Source organism: Pseudorasbora parva, chromosome 11 (genome assembly GCF_024679245.1).
Source record: "Pseudorasbora parva isolate DD20220531a chromosome 11, ASM2467924v1, whole genome shotgun sequence".
Taxonomy (NCBI): Eukaryota; Metazoa; Chordata; class Actinopteri; order Cypriniformes; family Gobionidae; genus Pseudorasbora; species Pseudorasbora parva.
In genome coordinates, this window is record NC_090182.1 from 27524432 (window position 1) to 27542499 (window position 18068).

At 39.7% G+C, this 18068-nt stretch overlaps 1 protein-coding gene across 1 annotated transcript in view; it reads left to right on the top strand.

The window, feature by feature from the left end:
• The window catches only part of gpc4 (glypican 4), a 46926-nt gene that overhangs the window by 23313 nt on the left and 5545 nt on the right, over positions 1–18068 (top strand). The window contains exons 2-4 of the mRNA XM_067457675.1: positions 9170–9328; positions 15760–16157; positions 17498–17663. Coding sequence (XP_067313776.1) covers positions 9170–9328; positions 15760–16157; positions 17498–17663 — 723 coding nt within the window. The remainder of the gene's footprint in view (positions 1–9169; positions 9329–15759; positions 16158–17497; positions 17664–18068) is intronic.

Below are 18068 nucleotides of genomic sequence, written 5' to 3' on the forward strand. Positions count from 1 at the left end.
ATAATGGTACGCTTCAACTTTAATAGTACAAGATTTTGTGTAATTTTGAGGCTTAGTGAAAGTGAAATATGACTGTTTATGATGTCACACAAAAAGAAACCTAAAGAAACCTAAATAAACCGAAAAAGTACACTAAATGCAAAAATAAAATACTGCAAAAGTATAAAATATGTTAAGAACGGAAAGAGGTAGTCATATAGACTGACACTTTGCTTGTCTCATTAAATCTGATGAAGGTTACAGGACAATATGGCCTACATTTAAGCATTAAGTGCCTCCTTACCAAGGCCTGTTTTTCTCAGTGCTTCACTCCAAGTGCCATAAAATGACCCATTTGACATCATCCTCCATTTTGTTTAGTGATCGTATGCACCGGCCAGCTCTGCTGTCATTTCCATTTAGCCATCCTACATTTATTGCGAGTCTCTGAAAGGCATCATTGTGTTGGCAGTAGCGTTGTAAACTTGTCATGACAGTGTTTGAGAGATGCTGGATTGGATTTGGAGAGAAAGAGAAAGTAATTCCCCTCTTTATTACCGCCATATGAGCAGTTGCTCTCTAATAATGGGTTCCTGTTACAGTATTCCTGTTTGAATACGCTCCCATTGCAGTGGGAACCGCACAATGAAAACCTGAGGAGTTGTATCTTTACCTTCTGTAAAACTCTATTAATAGAGAGCGCCAGCTGTTTCCTTCTGGACAAGATGCCAGTTGTGGTCTCATGCTCATGGAGTAAACCAAAGTATTTCGACTTTTGAATTAAATAAAAATGTTGTGCTAAATGTGACTAAGTCTGGGCATTTTAAAAAATGATCTGGTGTAAGCTTTATGTTTATGTCTTCAAAGGAATTATCATTTTAACCAAGTAAATTGGTTTTAATTTTTTTTTTTAAGAATTGAGAAATCAGCTTTCCCTTGAGCTTTTGATATATAAAAGGTCATGGTAAGTTTCAGAGCTAAAAACTTCCTTGTTAGTCAAAGAAAAAGCTTTTATAGACACCAGGCCCAGAAAACGATTGTGCCCACCGACTCATGGAGCTGCAAAGAAGATAGCAAGATATTGCCCTATTCCTGGTTGGGGAAGAACACAGTCGCTGCATAAGCTTCCTTCGGAGCCTAATATTAGGAATGTGTGGTTGAACTTTATTTTTAATGAAGTCCAGCTCATCCAGCTCATGTGGGGGAGACAGTGGTGTTCACTTCAGTTCACTGCGGAATCGTTTGTTAACATATCTCCAGTCGATGCTGGATTTGCAGACATTTGAGATTAAAACACAATGCTGTTTCTTCTATATTGGATCTGACAGGAATGCTGCAACACACTTATGTTAGTAAAAATGTATTTATGTAATAGTATTGCATTGTTATAGATCGTTGTACGTTCGTAGTATGTGTACGTGTCTACAGAACTAGGGATGGGATCCCAAAATATTGTATTCGAATATTTGGGCTTATGAAAATCGAAAATCGTATATTCAAATATTGAATATTGCTGTGTAATGCAAAAAAAAATAGTCCAATCAATCGCGGGTGGATGAGAAATAAATCATTTTGTTTTTGATAAAGATGTTTAATCTGGTTGCTGCTTTCAAAACAACCCCTCCCTCATGTGGACTGAACTGAACAGGGGAGCTGAAGCTCATTAAATATGCAAATCTTATCCAATCCTTGCCTTGGACATTTACTTCCAAGTCTCCAGTGCGGCACACCCATCAAAACCCAGCGTTTTGAAGAGAGCCTCAAAACCAGTGTAGAAAATACCCTATTACTTAATAGTTATGATGTTTTTTAATTGAAAAAAAAAACACGAACATCATTAGTTGACCTCAGAATAAAAAAATAAAAAAGCCAATTGCAGTTATTTGCGGAGTCATCATGTGTACGTGAGTTGTGCGTCAGAATGATTCTTTAGCACAGATTATTCTAATGTTTTGAGGAATGTGTGTGGCTGTCTTGGAGTATAACCTAAAATAATTTTCACCGTTAAAGTAATCTGAACAAGTAACATGTCTGCCACTTTTGGGAACCAAACATTCGTGCTACCAACAGTGATTAAATCTAATGATCGCTTGTTTAACATCATAACGTAAAGATGATTATTATTGTTATACTTTGTTCCCAAATTGTTAATGTTAACAGCATCAGCATTGCGTGACTGTGTATTTAGTGTTTATTAGCGTTACCTGTAAATTTAAATTAAATTTAAATCAGTCTAATCTTTTGCTTTTGACTACGGGTGAATCTCTAGTTGTCACTTATGTTGTCATTTAAGCCTTTCTGGATTACAATCTCCCATCAAAATGACAAGTTTCATTACTCCAGCTTCTGTGAGAGAGGCTATAAATGAACGGCCGGTTTGGACTACAGCAGGAAGTGCAGGGATGTAATGATGTCACTAGAACCGTTTGTTGACTAACCCTCCGCCCACAAGAACACGCAAAATAGGGGGCGTGGTCTTTTTGCTCTCCCACGTGGAGAAGAGCGCGCATTCAGCGGCTGCATCTCCCCGTTATGGTAAGAGGCGGGACCTTTCCGGGCAAAGTGCGCTAAGCTGCTGTCCAATCACAACACGGGAAGCGCTGGCCCAATCAGAACTCGTAACGTGTTTCTGAAGGAGAGACTTCATAGAACAAGGAAACCATCAGGCCGTTTTTAGGACAGAGGAAACAGCGCTGTACAGATAAGTAAATTGTGTGAAAAATACTGTTTTTTTTTTTTACACGCGAAACATGAACTCATGTTATATTGCACACCGTAAACATAATCAAAGCTTCGAAAACCCTTTAAGTCAGAGACACTACCAAACAAGCATTTTATTACATCAGTCTAGTGCAATAAATGCCCTTTTGGAAAGTTAATGGTGAAATAAGTGCAGAAGTCATCATGTTATCCAATGATATCCACAATGTTGCTTTAATATTATATTGTCATAGCCTGACAAGCCAGACCCACATCAAGATGTTTGGTCTGGAAACTCACCATTGACAGGGCTCAATCTGAGGGGCGGGATAAACAGTTGTCTTTCAAACTCCCTCTGCACGCGATAGGATAGTGCTACACCAACCAGAGCAACGAAGGTGAAACAGAGCTTGTTGATTGATTAAACATTCGCCATATCCGGTCGGCAAAACTCCGAACACATCTTCCCTTTTTAAGAATGACTTCAGTGCCGTTCTTTTCTCAGAGAAAAGCTTAACTCCAAGTCTTCCAGAGTCGCGGTCAGAGCTGATTCGAAAGGCCGCCGCTTGCCAGTTTCTGTGTTTACGAGAAACACGCAAACGCAACTCGGCCGTCGTCATTATGGCCCCGCCCACCGACTCTATACATGATGTGATTAGCCTGGCAAGAGTTAGGCGATTACAGCTCAGAAGGATATTGAGAGTTGCTCGACGACACTCGTGGGCAGATTCAATTTGCTGCCACTAGGGTGCGTCTAGATTTCTAGGCTAATATTGTCAGCTAAATCGTTGAAAATATTTTGTGAATATTCAATATCTATTATCCCTATAGTGATTTAACAAGTGCCTTTAAAAATATGAATATATATTATTTTCAGGATTCTCGTAAAGCATTCTAACTCCAAGTTTTGTGTGCTTCAGAAGTGTTGCATGATGTCTGTCTTGTTGATTATCAAGGCTCTTGTCCATTCAGGCTACAGAACTGAGAGAAGGTCGATTGTCAGGAGTCATTGTGAGAGCTCTCCTTCTTCCACCCTGTATTCATGAGTCTGTAAATGAAGGATGGACAATCCAAAGATAACCTCAGGCCACACAGAGAGAGGAGGGCTGAGATCTGTCTTCATACAGATGGTGTGAAGGCAGGAGAGTGCATGAGCAGGGACACGTCTGAACATGCAAGACATATTTCGAAGGAGACAACCATATAATAGAAAGGCTATGATTTAGAAATCAAATATTTAGCTTTTATCTGTCAGAAATGCCTGCGCTTAGTTTCACTCTATCTTTTATCTCAATAAAGCACTCATCTCAAAGGTAATAGAAATGCACAAGCGTCTTATGCCAAAAGGGAGGGAGTGTATTAATTAAATGCTCATTCCACAAAGGTTTCAAGCAATACTCATTTAGAACATTTCCCCTCAAGGTTTGATGTTTTTAGTTGTGGTTATCTCTCCTGAAAACTAGCCAAAACAACACGTGTTTTAGTTGGGTCGGGCCGTCTTGAACCCCCATGCTACAACAGGAAAAAAAGCTTCTTGTCAAATAGTAGTTCCCCTCCTTCTGTGGTAATTGCAGCTTGTGTTAGTGTAAAGATGGCTCTGGTGTTGGGATGTTGGCCATGTTGCTTTGTTGTCAACTCTCACGGTAGTGTGTGAATCACGTCCATCTTGAATTTCTCTAATCATTGACTGAACTTTTTTTCTTCTTTCTGTTTCTTAAAATGCAAGTTTTATTTTTTGTGGACAATTTCAAGATTGAAATGTCAAAATATATTGTTCATGTTAACTAATCAAATATAACTGACAGTGATGATATCTTTAAAATGTTTACATATTTAATTGTGATTGATTGTTTATCGTGCATTTATTTGCATACTGAATAATCTATCTTGACAGTTGACCTGAGTGAGGTTAGGGCATTTGGTATTTTAATAAAACAATTGGAAAACAAAAAAAGCAACTAACTGAAATTTGTTTTAAGCTAAAGTACTGCAATTACTAAAACTAAATGAAATTAAAATATATGAAAGCTATTTAGAACTATAAAATAAAAATAAAAATTAAAACAACAAAAGCAAATTTCAAAATCACTAAAACTAAGGCTTTTTTGTTCCATAAAGCTGTGGTGGATTTATAATTCCCTTTATTCTCTTAGGTTCCTGTGTCATGTGTAATTTTCACAACACGATTTCTAGTTTTCTAGGGTTTTTTAACCTGGATTTTCCTTTGTTGTGATGGGTCTGATCGATCAGACTTTTGTCTGTTAAATATGGTGTCTATTCTAAGGCCATTTGTCAAAGACAATTTAGTATGCAAATAAATGCATTAGAGAAGGCCAACTGCAGTTAAGCATGCAAATATTCAAACACATCGTTGCTGTCAGTTATGTTTTAAATAGCAAACATTAACAATGTGCCTTGCTCCATGTAGGCAGTGTTGTTTTTTGTATGTATTTGTAGAATTTGGTTCCTCAGTTGGAGATCTCAAATGGAGATTGCTAAAATACTTGTTTAGCCTACTTGTTTATTGGTGTTTTCAGATCATCCGCGCGCAAGATAGAGCTCGCGTGCATATGGTTGCCAGATTGCACATTTAGGTAAAACACCGGATAGTATATGTGTTCTTTTCACAGAAAAGCTCTGATTGGGGGATTAAAAATAACTGAAATCTGGCAACCGCAAGCACAAACGCTCTTCTTTCCCCCAACAAAACCAGTATACTATTGTGTTTTGGTTATACATGGTACTTGGAGTTTCCTACTGTACTAGCATCTTGCCTTATCTAGACAATACTGTCTCTTTAAGAAACTTTCTGTTCAATCAGAGATTGTTTGAACAGTCACTATTTGTGGATAAGTGGATAAATCACTATTTACTGCTTGCAGGAATATAGTTGTAATTGCCCCTTTCTCCAGTTTAAGACGCTGAGCAAAGCTTGCTTGAAATGGGCCAAGCAAACAAACAATCTTAAATTAAATTGTTGTGGTATCCGATAATAATAAACATCAATCATGACTGTTGACATTTTTTGTCTGTGGGAAGGCTATGAAAAGTCCTCCTGCCCCTGCACCACCTGGTTCATGAAATTTTTGTCCATGATCTGCCATTTTTGCTATCCTCCAGTGTCGTTTGTTTATCTGCAGTCCTGATGATTCCGCTCCGTCAGTTCCGCCTGACAATGAACATGTTTGGGCATATGCAAATGTTGGAGGCATATTAATGATCCCAGCAATTGCGTCACAGTTGGCGTTGAGAATCCATATTTTTTCGGGGTGTTTTTCATGCACAGGATTTACTTATGAAGGAGGAAGCAATGGTGTTTGAGACTCACAGTATGTGATGTCCATGTACTGAACTCTTATTGTTTCACTATGGCAAGGTTAATTATTTTTTTCATTCTAGGGCACCTTTAAATAAGTAGCGGAATAAGGATTCTCCATGGATCATATCCACCCAGTGATGGTGCTGATGACACTCGTGCTGGCATGTGGAAGTTGCCGCATGTGTCTTATTAGGGCAGACAAGGAAAGCCTATTACTCTGTTTCTTTTGGCAATGGCATGTTGATGTGGTGGCCAGAGCGATTTATAGTGCAGGGCGGCCTGAAATAATCCCCCAGAGAATTTATGACTTCTGACTCAGTGGATCCGACCTGTGATTGAGTGTGTATTTGTGTGTGTGCGCATAATATGTGTGGGTGGTGGGTCTGCTGGTCAAACCCCTAGCTGGGTCACAGTGCATGGCCTTTCTCAGAGGAGTGGCTGTTAACCTTTAACCCTGGTGGTTAAGCCTGCTGGCTAGCAGCAGCGAGGGGTTATGGAGGCAGAAGTCTGTCTGGGGCAGAAGACCCATCATGGCCTAGGAAGAAGGAGAGAGCGGAATGGGGGGTGTCAGGACTAATCTGGGTTTTGTCCACAGGGCAATTTCCATCCCCTCATCCGTCAGCAAAACAGAATGTTCTTGGGCCTCCAGAGGAGCAACAGGAAGTGACTTATTGGAGACAGCAATAACAAATCCCTTTTTCAGATTTATAGTCAGGTGGTTTTCTCTTAAGGATCACGTATGAATGGAATTGGATCTTATTTCTGTCAAAAAGTTTGGCCTTGTGTTAAAGAAACATAAAATCATAGAAGCCTCCCTTGTATGGGTGATGTATTTCTGGCCAGATTAGCTTTTGCAAGCATATTGACTTGGCCTCTTAAAAGATAGACATAAACCTATTAAATTAAGCATGCAAATGCTGTGACACTTTCTAAATTAATTGTTTGAGTGGTCCAATATGTCTTTCAGTGTTGCAAAAATCACAAAAATGTTTTGTTTTATTCTACATTTAAACTAAAGAATGCAGTATTTATTATTATTATTAGTATTAGTAGTAGTAGTAGTAGTTGTAGAAGTAGCTTAAAAAATCTTTACTAAAATCACCCCTTTCCCTTCGTTGATTTGTTTTGATTAGTTAATGGGCTGTATTGAAATAGTTGAAATAGGTTCAGAATTGTTTTCCCTATTCAGTAATTTGCAAGGCCTTTTAAATTTGGTTCCATTTTCAATGTTTTTACTAGAATATTTACTTTGCTTTTACAAGTAAGTTTCTCTCTCACCAAATGCCTATATACAAAGAGCTGTCTGTTGGGCTGAGATATGATGTACAGGTCTTGTATGTACCTGATGCCAAATGTGTGAAAGTGAGTGAGTGATTTGGATGGGGTCCCAGTGGAGTTGAGGGGTACAGCTGGTCTGGGGCCTCAGCAGGATGAAGGTGCTTCTCTTTCTCAGCTTTATAGACTAGTTGTTTAAGACTCTTTATATTTGTGTATGAAGCTGTAACTTATGTTTATATTTTTTGCAAATCTGCTTAAATGCACGATCGATTTAATAAATTGGTTCTGACACATCCGATTCAATACCAGTCTTCTCATAAACATGATATTTGTTAAAATCAGGCTATTAACATGCACATTAATACACGGTGTTGCTCGTTCCTGCTCCGCCTGTGTAAAACGAGCCTTGGCAGTAGCCGGTGACAATTCCTCTCGGACATTTTGCGAGATGGTGATTATATGTAAGCTCTCAACAGCTCCTCGCTTTTCACCCACGCCGATGTGTTTAGCAGATGCTACGATATGAGTCGTGGCACAGATATCGTTGTGCACACGATAGAATGCACTTGGCCCGTCACAGACACTGAACAGCGTGCAGCAATTTTGTCAACCCGAGAGGTGTCGTTATAACCTGGGGCTATGTCTGCTTGTTGAAATTTAGTTGATTTCCCCCAACTATTTGGCAAAATCGAATACTTGTTATTATATTCATTTTACTTTAAAATTGGTTGCATCGGCATTAGATTGATCAATCATTTGAACTCTAATCCTTATATGCCTTGTGCCCTGATCATCCATCACACGAACATGATGGCCTTCAAAATCGTATTTCGCTGAATAAAAATTAAATACATGGAGCCTATATGAATATATATGCACATTGAGGAATGTCCTGAGAGCAGGGGTCTCTCATCGGCGTGCAGTATGCAAACCAGAGTGGCCAGTCTTGCTGAACAGCAGCATGGGTAGCCAAACCGCCGGTCGGAGTCCAGTCCACTGAAAGGACCCTTGTGTTCTCCTGAATTCCAACAACCACATTAAAAAAAGAAAGAAAAACAAAACATTATTGCAGCTGCGACTTTGCAGTCCGCCCTGCTCACACTCCCCATGTTAATGTGATGCCTTGTTTAATCCAGCCGCTCGCTGTCCATCTGTGCGGTTCACTTGTCGACTGCAGTGCAGGCTTTTTTTCTGATGGGGTGAATCACGAAGAAAGCCCGGGTTCCCTCAGAACTACAGAAACATGTGCCTGCAGGGTCTTGAATATTCAGTTTTTGCTTTTCATCTTGGATGCCTGTGGCTTGTCATCTCGCTTTGTACTGTATGCACACTGCTCTTTGTTTTGATTTGTATTAGATATTTGGTTTTAAGATTTCGGGTCACCAGAATAAGTCAATAAAAGGACTTGCTTTAACATTTGAGATTCAGGAGTTTTGTAATCGTTGTAAAATAGCTTTATGTTGTAAAAGCATTATATCGCATTAACGCTAGGGTCCAAACGTCAGAGACCACTACTGAAAATTCCTCAATTTTTCATTTACAAATTACATTCTCAACGTTTGAAATGTAATAAAATCATATAAAAAGTAAAATAAAAAATGTCTTTAATTTAAAAGTGGAAACATTTGTATAAATGGAAACATTTATTTTTATTTGGTTTACACATTCTACTTTAATAATAATTGTTATTGTTGTTGTTGTTGTTGTTAATGTTGTTGTTGTTGCTGCTGCTGCTGTTATTTTTATATATATGTTAAAATAAAAACAATAGTTTGTCATACTATTAACACGTAAATACACTTTTATTAACTTCCGGCTCATGTTTTTGTCTCTCTGGTTGCCTTTTTGTCATGGCAGAATTTTACATTCTTTCTCTCTGTCTGTGTTTTTCAGGGGACCATCTGAAAGTGTGTCCTCAAGGTTTCTCCTGCTGTACTCTGGAGATGGAGGAGAAGTTAAGTCAGCAGAGCCGCACGGACCTGAAAGCCCCCGTTCATCAGCTCAGCTCCAATCTACAAAACACTTTCACCCAGAGACACCGTCACTTTGACCGTCAGTACAGCTCGTACATACATTCACAAATGCATATCTGAATGTTTCGTTTTTTAATCATTTGTTTTAAAATGAGTTCTGCAATATTTTTGGTTCATCAGTTGTTGATCCCCATCCATACACTGCTACAGTTAGTTTGACAGACACCCCCGGCTGCCAGACACACAGTCTATATGTTCATTTCTCCACCTGTCCCTCAACATCCCACAGTCATCTCTGCCCCACACACACACACACACACACACACACACACACACACACACACTCTCTCAGCCTTGCAGACAGACCACACACACATGTAGAGGCCTGGCTTTCTCTCTGCCTTGCATGTGGCAGTGCATATCAGGCTGAGAGAGCGGGATCAGGTTTCCCAAGTGCAGGGCAGAGGGGTGCATGGGAACATGCATCGACACTGCTGACTCATTGAGGAGGGGAAAACCCCACAGACACTCTGCTGATATCACACACACATTCTCTCGCCTGCTTTATAAAGCATATTTTATGTGTTCCCTTCTCTTCATGCTGTAATGTGTGTGTCAAATGGGGAAAAGTGAGACAAACCAAAGGCCTGGTCTCTTGCATCCGGATCGGGTACATTTTAAGGGAAAAGAAAGCGTGAAATGCAGCAAGACTATAACAGACTGTGGCCTCTGAGAAAATGGTGAGATTGTGTTTTCACTGATAGTCAATAACTGGATAGTCAAAGGATTAATGAAGTGCTGATGGCACATCTCCCTCCACTCATACATGATTCGTCACCCATCCGCTCTGAGCCACAGCTATTTCTAAATGAGACCCATGTTAACTCACATGTGGCCATCCAGCTTTACCAAAGCTTTGTTACTCTGGCAGAGCAGCTGAGCGGTTTTTAATGGACTCAACACAGTCAGTTTTTTCTGGCAAGTTCTGCAAGAACTGGGGTGTGTTATGATGTTCATATATGTTTGTATAGACTAGTGTTGTCACAATATGAAAAATTTCAATAGTCAGTGAAATGTCGTGTTTCTCTATTAATTATGGCACTACAGCAAAAGCATATATGCTATTGAACATGCTTATTTTATTTGAAAAAGTGTTTTTAAAAGTAAAAGTGCCATTGTTAATGATGTTCAGTGAATATAATAAAATAATTGTTGTTCTAGCAATAATAATAATACTATTAATAATAAAATATTATATTTATTGTTATTAATAATACTTTTACATGCATATACTAAATATATTTATTATTATTATTAGTGTATTCAATAGCATATTTATTTTTGCTATGTGTAAGCTTTTTTATTTTGTTCTTGTTAATGTTTAATATTAGTAATAAAAGACATTCGGCATTTATTCACATTAATTGCATCTATTTATTCATATCATCTTGAAGAAAGTAGTGAAGTAACATCCCTATTGCGGAGGAAGGGAATAGAAGAGAGGTGATGGATGCAGGGAACGTTGATGGAAGTGAAAGGTGTCCTGGTCGAGACTCAAGATTGGCTGTTTGTGTGAATGTAAAAAGAAAGTGAGACTTCAGGGAGTGAATGGTAACAGGGATCGTGTGTATTGCAGCCAGATGTGAGCAGGAATGTGACGTGTCGGAATGCGGCGATGGCCAGATCCCGCCCGCCTCCTCTGCTCTTTTTCTCTACTGCCTTTTGTGCTTGTTCTCCCCCTTTTTTCTCTTCCATAAGTCTGTTATGCCTTTCATTTCTCCTCCATCTCCAGGTTCTCAGGTCTTTTGAACTTTTACCGTGGGAATACGCTCTGAATCGCCAGTCTGCGTTAAATGTGCACTAGACCCTGGCATGTGACTTAATGAGCTAAACGGCCTTAAAATACCAGTAGCTTTTATGCTTGCAAACAAAGACACTCTCAATGTGTTCTTTCATTGAAACGTAAGAACTTTCTTCACTATGGAAATGTCTAAGGTGTAAATGAGACGCTTGAGTCTCTTTGAGAGTTTAAAAGAGGCATTTGTCGCAGAAAATGTGCATTCTGCTTTTGTTTACGCACAAACAGACGTTTCCTCTGAGCTGGTCAGGCCTACAGGATGCAGAGGTGAATGTATTTATAGTAGCTGGAGATGGTAATGAAGACTAAATGGTTGCACACAACTTCAGGAGGAAATACAGCAGAACATGTTCGCTTTCAACATGGCGGCTAGATGTCATTAAGATGAAATGAATTTACATGCACACACTCTTAAATGAGTTTGGGTGGGTTGGAGGGGGGGTAACTACTGGAAGCAGCCTCTGCTTTGAAAGCCTTGAGAATGGAGTCACGGGCAATTAAGTGCCCTACCAGAAATAGTTTTCCCTCTAGAGCTTGGTGTGTTTGTTCCTCCCCGTGTGTCCGGTCTGGGTCTAGGTGACCCCGTCTGGTGGAGCTGCGACTGCACTGCAAGATTTAGGATTAACCCCCTACCAAATTCTCATCCTCGACACCTCTGCAGGGGGTTTTGAAATCCCACAAGGAAAGAAAGAAGCTGAGCAACTAATTGGCACAAATGGGGAACAATTACTGCCTGGGATAAAGAAGAGTTATCAGAGGGGGATGAGTAGAGGAGTAAGCTAGAGTGGAGGGTGGGACAGTGAATAAGTCTGGAATTTCCCTCCTCTGGATGTCTGAGGAACATGTTCAGGCACTCGAGAGGTTTGGGGCCTATTTTGAGGCATTTAAGCCTAAACTCCCCTTTTCCATTCCTCCTCATAGATACTGTAACATGGTTCTGTAGTTCTCCCAGCAAGCATCCTTCTGTAACCTTTCACACACATTTCTACACCATTGCAGAAAGGTTGTTTTAATGGAAAAATCAGAAGGGAGGTCCACAGCCCGCTTGTTGGCAGACTCCCATGTATCATAAAGTCTCTTTTAATGATGAAGCAGGACGCCTGAGTAACGCCCCTCCAACTATAATGCTTACTACACTGGGTCCCAAAATCTCAACAGTAACATTGGGAAGGATGTAAATAAGAAGAAGGATGGGGGGTGGTGGATGTGGAGTGACATACTTTGCTTTATGCTCAACTGTTGATGGGTCAGTGCCGAGTGTATAAGAGTGTACATGATAAAGAAAAATAAATATCTTTTTAAAAATGTAGTTTTATAAAAATGAAATTTTATATTTCCATTGAAGTTAGCTTGTATGTTTTGGGGGATTTTTTCTTGAAAAATGTTTTTATATTTAATGACTCTTAATGAATATGGTGTAAATCACATTAAAAGTAATTTTTTGAATGCACCTTGAATACATGCCTTACTGTTTTGGAGACTCGTTTTTGTTGACATTTTACAACCTAAACTAACCCTGCCCTCTCAAATTTTCTGATATTTTGAGACCTACTGACCATGACACAGTCATGAGGTTCTGCAGAGGTTTTGTTTCTGCAAGTTGGTTACACCACACGACACTAGCTGACAAAAGGTTTTGGAATAGTAATATTTTAACAACTGCTTCACTGCAATTTCCTGTGTGATCATTGTATGAATGGCATTTTTAACACGTTTTTGAGATTAGTTTCTTGCATTTAGGTGGTGAATAATTACTGTCTCTAGTTGTGCTTTGATGCTATGCACAAAAATGATCCAAGAACTACAAAAATTCATTTCACTTGACGGTGATTTAACATGCGTTTTCAAAGTGTTTTTTTGACAAGTGGTTCATGTACATTTTTTCCCCCTTTGGCAATGGCACACGTTGTTTAAACCTGGAAATATTCTCCTCCTCATCCTCACCTCTTTCTCATCCGTTTCCCTCCTCGTCTCCCCCTCCCCGACTTTAAACTTGTGACAGCTCTGGCATTCCTCTAGATCTGGAAGAAGGCGGGTGCGGTGGCCCTTAAGGTTTAATCTCTGTCAATGGAGCGTGGAGCTGGGTGCCTTCTATCTCTCTCCCTGTGTGGGGCCAGGGGCCGAGGGCCACTCGTGGGAGGGGAGCTAAATGCGAGGGGCTGCGGTGTTTCCGGTATCCGTGGTTACACAGCAGGATGGGGGCATTTAGAAAAGCCCTTGAATACACTCGCATCCCCCTGTCCGTCTCTCACATGAACACACACCTCTTATCATTCAGCTGACTTTGTGTTAGCTCGAAGTGGAATTGACAGCAGCACAGTACGTTTTGTTTGTTTATAAACCCGAGGTGTCTTGTTTGTGCCGATGAACCCCATGGGTAGTGAAAGACGGGTTTACGAGAACCCCATATGACGCTTTCAGATTCATGGCCACTTAACACTTCAAAGTCTCGCTATTATGCGCAGGGCATCTGCGCTGTGGGCCGGCAGCCTTTTAGCGACAGGAGAAAGGTGATACAAAGGCGAAAAAACTAATGGAGCGCTTTGCGTGGCGATCGTGTGTGAGCGCGGGAAGAGAGGTGAAGCATTTCTTTTGGAATTCTCATTTTGTTCAGATTAAAAAAGTAGGGTTTGCCGGCCGGTAGAGAGAGAGTTTCATGGGAGAGAGGGGCTGGATTATTTGGGGAGGCTGGGAGGGAAGGGGGGCCTGACATTCCACAGGATGAAGTAGGGCATTGTTCCCAGTCTCCAATGAAGAGAGCCTTCTGAAGCCACTGATGAACTGAAAGCAGGAGAGAGTCAGCGAGAGTAAGGGGTTTCAGGGGGGTACAGGTCCGTTTTCGGGGAGGGAGGTCGGCATTATTCAGTAATCCTATTGAAAACCCTTCTGAAGGACGGAGCGGGAGCGGTGAGGAGAGAAAGAAAAGCGAATGGAATGTGACAACAGGAAAATGCCATTGATAGCAGTCAGCCTCAGCCGGCTTGATGGGCGAGACGTTACCTATTGGAACCACAAGCTGCCCTTCATCCTTTCTGCGCTCTCAGCTCTTTCTCCTTAAACAAAAAAGTTATTTTCCTGGAACATAGTGAGTGAAAACCTTGCATTGGGTCAAATGGAATATGCATTAATCTGTTTAGATAATAAGCGTATGCTTTTCTGGCCTCCCTGGCTGTTCTGGTAGGTTTTCCAGTCAGTGAGAGCGAGTTAGGCCAAGGGCTCTGCGGAGCACTAAATCGTTGTCTCGCGAGTGTCATTGTAATGACAAAGTCATGGACAGCTCGCCAGCTGAAGTTCCAAAGTTAATAACAATTCATTTTATACGTGTTGAAGCTGACAGTCTGTGTGCTTTTTCTAAAGTGCAGTCTTTCTGCGTACAGACTCTGTTCCATGTTACCATGTTATTGGTTATATTCATGTTCAGGGGCAGTAAGTGCACATTCTTTAAAAGATGAGATGTAGAGATCTAATTTCTTATTTTGGATCCTATTTCTTATGCAAGAATACTTTAAAGATGAGGGCTTGCCAAAAATCTTAATTTTCAAAAGTTTCTTAATGTACAACTAATGAATGTTAAAAGCAGTAGATCTATCAAAAATGAAAATTGCCATCATTTACGCCCTGCCATGGTGTTCCAAATGGAATTCCTAATGAATCTTTATTGAGATCTTTTCTGACCATTTATAGTGTATTCACACAAAGACCAAAAAAAAAAAAAAAAAAAAAAAGCATGATGAAAGCTCTATAAATGTAGTCTGAGTGACTTTGCCAGTATTCCAGATCTTCTAAAGATACACAATAACTTGTGATAAACTGACAGGTTGGACTTCATCAATCGTTATTGGTTCTTATAAACAAACATCATGATGTCAAACCTTTACCAGATTTATTTGAGTTGCAGTGGAGATTGACAGTGAAAAAATGACTGTCAATCTATTCCTCCTATGAAGCTATAGAATGGCTTCAGAAAACTATGAATGTAGTGCACAAGTGTTATGACCTACTTTTTGGTGCTTTTAAGTGTTTTTATTTGTTCTTTTTGGAGTTTGACAGCCTGTGGTGATATGATGATTCTTGGAAAAAAGAAATTGTTTCTTGGAACAAAATAACAGCAAATGAGTTTGGAACAACATGATGGTAATATGCCCTTGTGATGAAGTACACTTTAGGAATATTTTTAGACACTTGATGATGTTGCTGTTATTTACAATTAAATGAAAATTGTATTGTTTTCACTCAAGTTTATATTACATACAATTATTTGATTTTTGTACAAGTTCATATACATGCATCATTATATGTAAAATCACATCATAATCACTTCTAGTGCAGTGTCAAATGTATTGGCAAGAGTTTATAGACTAATAAAGTAAAGGTACACTTGTGTAACCTTTTATTTCATTATTACACATTATATTATCTTTGAGTACAAATACATAATGTATGCTGTATACAGTACAAGTGCACATTTAATGCAATTAAGCACATGGATATTATGAAGATTTTTGGGAATGCATCCAATTTTCTTGTCCCACAGATCTTATCAGAACATTCACCACAGCAGGTATCTCATAATAGGGGATACGCTTGCACAACCTTCATCAAGTTTGATGAATTTAAAACTAACGACCTCTTGATGTTCTTTTTTTTCTTAGAGTTCTTCAGAGAGCTGTTGAACAATGCAGAGAAATCTCTCAATGACATGTTCGTGCGGACCTACGGCTTGATGTACGTGAAGAACGCCGAGCTCTTCGAGCAATTCTTCCGTGATTTACGCCGCTACTACAGCCACGGGAGCAGCGCTGTCAACCTGGACGACATGCTAGCGGACTTCTGGACGGAGCTTCTGGAGCGCATGTTCCGACTGGTCAATGTGCAGCACGAGTTCAGCGACTCGTACATGGAGTGCGTCAGCAGGCACATGGAGCAGCTCAAACCATTTGGTGACGTTCCACGCAAGCTCCGGCTACAGTTGACCCGTTCCTTCATCGCAGTCCGCACATTCACCCGCGGCCTGGCGCTCATGCCCGAGGTGGTGGGCAAAGTCTCCACGGTGAGAAGCATGCGTTTGCTACTGAATCTATGCGGCTGTTGATAAATCTTTGGCAACACAGCAAAAGTAGTGATTATTTCAACCAGAGTTTGTGGTCTGATTTATAAACAAGTGACTCTTATGAGCAGTTCTTGTAGTGAATTAAAAACATACAACATGACTAGATGGTTTGATTCAATGAAATGATTTGAAAAATGAAAAACATGCAGCGCCAATCAGTCTAGCCCGATTCATTAAATCAATGACTCTCATGAAGTGTTATTTTAGTAATATTTACATTCTATATATCTTGAATTAACTTTTTATTTTTATTTTTATATTTTAAGTTTTATTTTTAAGTTAAAAAAAATTCATATTACTATTTTGGCTTAATATTACATTTTACATTTTCCAATTTAATTTCAATTGTTTTTTTACAGTTAGTAAGTACAGTTTTAAAATGTTGCCCTGACATCAAACTGAAATAAGCTGGTTTTTCATCTATTTTTTTAATCTAGTAATCATCTAATGAATCGATTTCGTCATTTTACTGTAGCTTTATTTCAATCAACTAATTTTTATTTTATTTTTTATTTACTTTTAGTATTAGTTAATGATGATAACCCTGCTTATGAACATGATTCATGAATGATCCATTTATGATTTTTAAAATTAATAAGTTAAATTTATTTAACTTAATTTTAAAATAAGTTAAAAATAATTAAGATAAATTTAAAGTTTGTTTTAATCTTTTTATTCTTAAATTCTGGCCTGATTAAGTTAGAGCATTAGAAGAGAGAGTTTTTTTTTATGTAACCAAAATTATGTGTGCAAAACTGACACCTCAGTGAATTAGAATCAAATCAAACTGAATCTTTATTAATACCCAGCCCTAGCATTGACTTTGGTTTGCATGGCGAGTCGCGACTTGTGTTTATTAAGCGAGTCAGAGCTCAGGGACAACGGAGATCAAAAGTACAGGTTTTCTATAAGGTTTATCAGTATGTGAAGGTGGACACCTGGGTGGACCCATCAGGGCTTATCGCCCAGCATTAAAAGATCAGAGGCCAAGGCTTCTCAGCGTGTGTAAAGAGTTAGCAGAAGCAATTGAAACTCCAATGACAAATTGCGCAAACACAAGTTCAGCAGTGACCTTATAAAAGGTGTCGGGGTCACTAATGCTCTCTGTTCAGAGTTTTATCAGCAGCATCAGGCATATGAATTAGGTTATAGACTCATTAACCTTTTCCTCTGGTGTCTGTTTTGCTGACTTCGCTCAATAACTATCTTCTTGTTCGCCCTCTCTCTCTCTCTCTCTCTCTCTCTCTCTCTCTCTCTCTCTCTCTCTCTCTCTCTCTCAGGTAAGCGCGTCTCCGAGCTGCGTGCGTGCAGCTATGAAGATGTTATACTGCCCGTACTGTACTGGCCAGGTGGCGCTGAAGCCCTGCATGAACTACTGTCTCAACGTCATGCGAGGCTGCCTGGCCAATCAGGCCGATCTGGACACAGAATGGAATAACTTCCTGGGTAAGAGAGTGTTAAATGACTCAAGTCATTGATTTATTACTGAACCATTACTAGGTGTAATGGAACCAGATTTCCACACTAAGCACAGGTGTGTAATAAGCACAGAATAAAAATGAACAGGTCACATTGAAATGGTTTCCTCTTGTTCACTTGCTCTAAGGCCAAAACAATTTACGTGACGCCTCAGCTTAAAACCAGGATTGAAACTGACTTGAATTAAGAGTGAACGCTGGGGAACTGCCCTGTTTTTATCCTTGCGTGTGTTTCATGAAGTGTTTTGGGCCTCTTGTGGCTCTGAAGGCCGTGTGGTCCCAGGTCCTGTCACACATTCTCATGCGCTTTCGCAAACTGTTCCTGGCTTGCGGGACTGGCTTTGCTCACTTTGCCTGTCAGCTTTTGGGGGAA